General features: G+C 39.7%; 1 protein-coding gene across 1 annotated transcript; it reads left to right on the top strand.

Annotated features, from left to right (window-relative positions):
* Window positions 1–2746: 2746 nt before the first annotated feature.
* LOC145099064 (uncharacterized) lies at window positions 2747–3595 on the top strand. The gene is made up of 2 exons (XM_079036651.1): window positions 2747–3188; window positions 3273–3595. The coding sequence occupies exons 1-2, from the start codon at window positions 2747–2749 to the stop codon at window positions 3593–3595; spliced, it is 765 nt and encodes a 254-aa protein (XP_078892777.1).
* Window positions 3596–6938: the final 3343 nt, after the last annotated feature.

Raw genomic sequence — 6938 nt, 5'->3', positions numbered from 1 at the left:
GTGATGATGGTTATTGGTCATCTGGGTTAGAAGATGAAGACGATGTTCCTGAACCACACTACTGCTACATGGCAACCAACGATCCACCTGGTCGAAGCATCATTCAGCAGGTAAAATCTTTGATTACTGATAATAACTTTGATTTGTCTCCTTGTGAACCTTACCAAATCCAGATCCAAACAAATATTAGCACCATCTATAAAGCCTATGAGTCAGCCATAGAAGCCAGTGAGAAGAAGGATTGTGAAGTAAATCGTCTGAGGTTACGTTTTGAGGATAAAAAGTTGAAAATTGAGTCTTTAGAACATGAGCTTCTAATGTCAAAAGATGAATGTATCATTTTAAAAGACAAATGTGAAATCACCTATTCTGAAAGAAATGTCTTGATTTTTGATAACAAACGTCTCAATGCTAAGATAGATGCTTTTCATAATTCTATTGACATGCTTGAATCAAATATACAAATGACTCATAACTTTCATCATCCATGATCAAAAGCTCCTAGTCTCAGAAGCGAGTTTCCGAAACCAATTGCTCGTCCCTTGAAGGAATTGCAAAACCTGACATTTATGGGAGAGGTTTCGAACATCAAACATTCGGACAACCTTATTTCTCCCTTGTCACCCCTTCCTGAAACCATAGACCACATTGCTTCCCTAATTCATGTGTTTCAACCCATAATTGGTAAGAGTCCCAATTCCATGCAATTTCCGCCTCTGATAAACCTGGACCTAAATCGGACCTCTAACAGTCAAAAGTTTGTTCTTCAAAATCCGAACCCAAGACCTCCTAACAACTGTGTTATTGAGGAAGTCTTTCCTGAATCAACTTCGTCTAAACCATTAGAGTGTGTTTGGGCATCCATGGATAGTGTAGTCAACGAGACAATCTCATGCGATTCCCATTAAGCATGTGTTCAACAATCCCTCAGTAGGACAGACTTCGAAATCCTCTTCTTAATCTAAAAGGAAGCCAATATTGAATAGGAAGGATATAGTAGATCCTAAGATAGAAGCTTGAAATGCTTACAAGAAGGAAGTTAAGACTAGACAAAATTCAAGATTCCTTGAGCACTCCAAAAGGAGTGTATCTCAAAATTTTCATTCATCAGCCCACAGTCAAAACTCCTTCACACCCACTAAGATCCTCAAGAGACCTTTTAACTCTCTCAGTTCTATAGAACCAAAGAAAATGATCAGTACCAATCAGCCCATATCTTGTGTGAACAACACATCGGTCCGAAACACTTCTCCTCGAACTGCTTCGTCCACTTTCATTGCTAAATCCGATGGCACAATTTTTAAACCCACTTTTTCTAAAACAAAAGTATCATCAAGCAAATCAAAAATTGATAAGAAAAAAAAACTTTTCAAAATCTTCAAAGCAACATCTTGTATAGAAAGTCAAATCTCACATTGATACACCAACAATTGCGAAGGTCACTATTGTTCCCACCACTTCGGAAAATCAGGTCCCAAGAAAGTCATTCCAAACCCTCCAGTCATTGAATATGACTACTGGATAGATGAAAAGACATTAGCATTTTGTCTATTTCCTAAGAACTCAAAAGACATTTCCCGGAAACACAAAGGTGTACCAATGTCACAACCTAAGACCAAAGCCTGTGCCTATGTCCCTAAATCTAACTCAGAGCCTAAAAACTCCACCACTCACTGATTTTACAGGCATTTTGTGCTTCGGAGCAAGAAACAATATTGTATATTGATAGTGCTTGCTCCATGCACATGATGGGGTAGAAAGACTTTCTACAAGATCTCAAGCTTTCTCCTAGTGCTAGTTACGTGACGTATGGAAACAAATCCAATTCTAAAATTCATGGTTATGGAATTCTCACCAATGGAAACTTCTCTATCTCAAATGTGGCTTATTTAGCTAATCTGAAACATAATTTGATAAGTGTTGCTCAGCTCACCGATTCAAACCGGCATGTTGAATTCTGCAAGAAGCACAACTATGTAATGACTGAAGAGCGAAAAGATTGTTTAATCAAGTCAAATCACAACAAGAACATGTACCCTCTCTACATCAACATGATTATTGGCAAGCCACAACTCTGTCTTCTCTCTAAAGTCGTTCCTGACGTCAGTTGGTTATGGCACCGAAGGCTTGCTCATCTGAACTTTCGGTACATGAATGATCTTGTATTTAGTGAAATGGTGAGAGGCTTACCTCTTCTCAAATTTGAAAATGATCATTTATGTGCTGCCTGTGAGTGTGGAAAGCAATCGAAGAAGGCTCATCTTGTTATCATCGAAAAATCAATCTCGAAAACATTGGACTTCTACACATTGATCTTTGTGGACCATCCACTGTAGAAAGTCTTCATCATAAGAAATACATTCTTGTGATTGTTGATGACTTTACAAGGTTCACTTAGGTGTTATTCCTAAGGCTGAAATCCAAAACAGACTCTGAGCTCATAAATTTTATCAAAGGAATAGAAGTTCTTATCAAACTCCCTTTCAAGAGAATCCGTAGTGACAATGGCTCGAAATTCACTAATTCCACCATTGAGAAATTCTTCACCGAGAAAGGAATTGACCACAACTTCTCAGCTCCCTACACTCCACAACACAACGGTCTAGTTGAAAGACACAATAGAACTCTTGTTGAAGTTGCTCAATCAATGCTAAACTTTGCAAATCTACCACTCTATCTCTAGGCTGAAGCCATATCAACTACATGCTTCACTCAAAATTGGAGTATCATCAATCGACGCCTCGACATGCCACCATATGAAGCTATGAATAGTCGGAAGCCAACAATCTCGTTTCTTCATGCTTTCGAATGCATGTGCTTCATCAAGAACAACCGTGATCAACTTACCAAGTTCCAACCTAAAGCAGATGAAGCCATCTTCCTTAGGTACTCCTCTAAATCAAAGGCTTACAGAGTTCTTAATCGAAGAACTCGTGTTCTGGAAGAAAGCTTTGATGTTACATTCGATGACAACTTTGTTCGAAATTCTGGCCCAACTCATGTTACAACTCACATTATGGAGTCCGATGCTCCACTGCCAGGATGTCTGAACCCGAAAACAATTCTTGAAGTCGACTTTGATACTCTCTTTGGACCCTCCGAAACCGCCCTTGATTCAGAATCTCGAACTTGGCAACTCTCTCCTTCGGAAGCTCTTGTTTCTCAAAATGTCTCCGATCCAATCCCAAGTCTCTCTCCATTTGATTTCGAACCATTTCAACCTTCTTAAGTTAAGGGGGAGAATGCTCAACCCTTACTTGAATCAAATGTAGATGGATTCCTAGATGCAGCTGCTGATTTTGATGACTCCAATCCTATCAACATTAATGAAAACAAAATTTTATTTGAATTCCCTTCTAATGATGATGTCAACCTCTCCGGTTCAGAAGTTCAGGGGGGGCATCTTCCACAAGTTGAAACCATTCAGGGGGAGCAACTTAATCCCATTGTTGATATTGGATCGTCTGCTGCTCAAGAACTTCCAAGGTTACATGCCTGGACCAAGGATCATCCTCCCAACCAAGTTATTGGAAACCCTAATGCTGGTGTTCAAACTCGATCTGCTACAAGTGTTCAAAACGAATTGCATTACTAAGCATTTATATCCATGGTTGAACCCAAATCCATCAAGGAAGCATTAGAACATGCTGACTGGATTACAACCATGCAGGAAGAATTGGCAGACTTCGATAGAAATGACGTATGGACTCTCGTACCTCCTCCCTCAAATCACCCTATTGTTGGTACTAGATGTGTGTTTCGCATCAAGTTAGATGACGCAGGAGTTATTGTTTGAAATAAAGCAAGATTGGTGGCCAAAGGATTTACTCAGATCGAAGGCCTCGACTACGATGAGACCTTTGCTCCTGTTGCATGTCTTGAAGCCATCAAAATCTTTCTTGCTTATGTTGCTCACAAAGGCTTCAAAGTTTACCAAATGGACATTAAAAGTGCTTTTCTTAATGGTGAAATTGACATAGAAGTATATCTTCAACAGCCCCCCGGTTTTGTTAATCTCACTTTTCCTAACTACTGTTATAAACTCAGGAAAGATGTCTACGGTCTAAAGCAAGCTCCACACGCATGATACGAGACCCTCACTAACTTTCTCAAGCACTCTGGTTTCCAAAGAGGAATTTTAGATCCTACCTTGTTCCGAAGATCGAATGGAAAGCATCTCATACTGGTTCAAATCTACGTTGACACATCATTTTTGGATCTATGGATTCATCTATGGTTACAAACTTTTCTAAACTAATGATCAATCGATTCCAAATGAGAATGAATCGGGAGTTAAGCTTCTTTCCTGGTCTCCAAGTCAAACAGACTAACAAAGGAATTTTCATTCACCAAGAGAAGTACATTTCAAAACTCCTCAAAAAATACTCAATGGACACCGGTGCCTCAGCCGAGGTAACTATGGGATTCGGACACAAGATCTTTGCCGACCCTTCAGGTGTATCAGTTGATGAAAAGAAGTACATAGGAATGATTAGATCCCTTATCTATCTTATAGAAAGTCGTCCGGACATCATGTTTTCCACATGTTCGTGTGCCAGATTTCAAGTCAATCCAAAGATGTCTCATCTCCTGGTTGTAAAACAAATTTCCCGATACCTCAAAGGTACAAAGAGTGTCGGAATCTGGTACCCAACAAATGCGAGCTTCCTACTTCAAGCATACTCAGATTCAAACTATGGTCGTCTTCAACTTGTTAGAAAAAGCACATCAGATGGCTGTCAATTTTTAGGTTGTCATTTGGTCAGTTGGTAATCTAAGAAACAGAATTGCATTACACTCTCTACAGCCGAAGACGAATACATTGTTGCTGCCAGCTGTACATCTCAGGTTCTGTGGATGAAATATAAAGTTTTGGATTATGGTTACCACTTTCAACGCATTCCTGTCTATTGTGATTCTCAAAGTGCCATTGTGATTTCACACAATCCAATTCAACACTCCATGACTAAGCACATTGATATAAGTCCACATAGTCATCTTGATCACTTTTTGCATCCCGGAATATACTTCATAATGGCATTCTAGAATTCCACTCCGGAAAGGTATTGCATTCTATACTTTGAAATTTTCAAAATTCACTCCGAAATTTTTCTTAAATCTTTCTTCGGAATGTCTCACAAATCATTTTCTGTAAATTCTCTAAATTTTTCACTCCGGAACATAAAATCATTATTTCGGAATTTTGCTTCGGAATCACAGATTTTTTACTCCGGAATCATTAACCTTTTTTTTCCGGAATCGCAAACATTTTGACTCCGAAATTTTAAAGCGTCACTCCGAACCGATCCTATTCTTGACCATTTCCTAAACTTTTTATTATCCGGAACTCAACTCTTTACCTTCCAGATCTCAAACTGTCCGGAATTGATCATTCGGGAACCCAAGAGTCAATAAGGTGAAATGTTTTCTTTGTAACGGTAACTTTGTGAGGATCCTTATCCAATCTTCCTTGATTTTCGCACCATAACTGCACGTCTCCAAAAGCATCCATCTAATAGTAGTTTGGGTTTTCTATTTCAAGCTACAAACAACCCTACCTTTCCCTTCCTAAGTCAACTCAACTCCCAAAGTGGTTACTCATTTAATGCAACCCGGTTCAAATTTGGATCCTCATCATTATCCTTCTAACCGACCTGGTTTCCTCACATATAAATACCCCCCAAACATACATTTTACCTCTTTACGCGCTGAAACCCTCCAAAACTTCAAATTCTCTTTGTGTTCATCGTGTTCTTCAAGCATTCAACATTCTGCAATAATGGCTTCCTAATCCTCTTCACAGAAAAATGCACGAACTGCCTCAACTCCCCGGAAATCCATTGCCCAGAAGAAACCCTTCATGAAATCCTCATCATCGACATCATCTGAGCCTTTTCTCAGGGATACAACCCAATTGTTTTCGCTTAACCCTATGGATTACGATGAATCCATCAGAGTTATGATTGAGTTCATAGCTAACCATCCCATCTCCATTCCTCTCACAAAAGTCCCTGAACCACCTCTCCCACTTCATCATCTTCACAGAGCCTTCACCAGAATCAAACTCGAAGACGATGTTCTGGAAACAAAAATTATTGGGGATAGAAGAATGCCAATCTACAAATCCACATTCCTCAAGGAAATCGAAGTGAAACCAAACCCCAAAGAACCAACTGTAGAAGAATTTCAACAGTTCTTGAACCACATTGGATACACTCAAGACTACATGACCAAAGATTTCAAGAAGTCGGCAGTCTCCGGCCTATGGACTGTATTGATGCACTTTATCATTCGTGGGCTATCTGGCAAACACGGAGGAACTTATATCCTCAACAAGGATTGGTTGTATGTGGTATACAACATTTATTCCGGATGCAACAATGCGGTTGACCTTCTAGAAGAGCTATGGAAAGACTTCTGCAAGTTTTCCATCAAGCGAAAGGAGAACGAGATCTCAAGCCCTAGGTTTTGGGCTCTGACACTTCAGCAGCTCTTCAAATAACTCTCGGAACCTATTCTTGTTAACATGATTCCTCCAGATGTAACAACGTAAATTTTCAAATCAAAATTTTCATTTCTTAAAAACATGTTTTCATCCGAAACAAGTCATAAAGATCCAATGTATCATATCATAATACAAATCATATAAATCCCAAGATCATAAATCCTCCATCAGTGTGTACAGATCACGCTGGCACCTTCCCACAGTCCTCGCTAGTACCAGAAACACATAACACAACGACTGTAAGCATAAATGCTTAGTGAGTTCCCCAAAATACTACTTACACACATACGCCTTTCCAGGCCATGACCTTCCGGTCCATGTGTCTCAGGGGACTTCCGTCCCGACCCGATAAACCTTCCGGTCTTACCCGTGTCGACCTTCCGGTCCACATCACAATGCCTTCCGGCCCATAAAATAATTGCCTTCCGGCCCA

This window comes from Lactuca serriola, chromosome 4 (assembly GCF_051521515.1).
Source record: "Lactuca serriola cultivar US96UC23 chromosome 4, Lser_US96UC23_V15, whole genome shotgun sequence".
NCBI lineage: Eukaryota > Viridiplantae > Streptophyta > Magnoliopsida > Asterales > Asteraceae > Lactuca > Lactuca serriola.
This window is presented reverse-complemented; position numbering and strand designations above follow the sequence as displayed.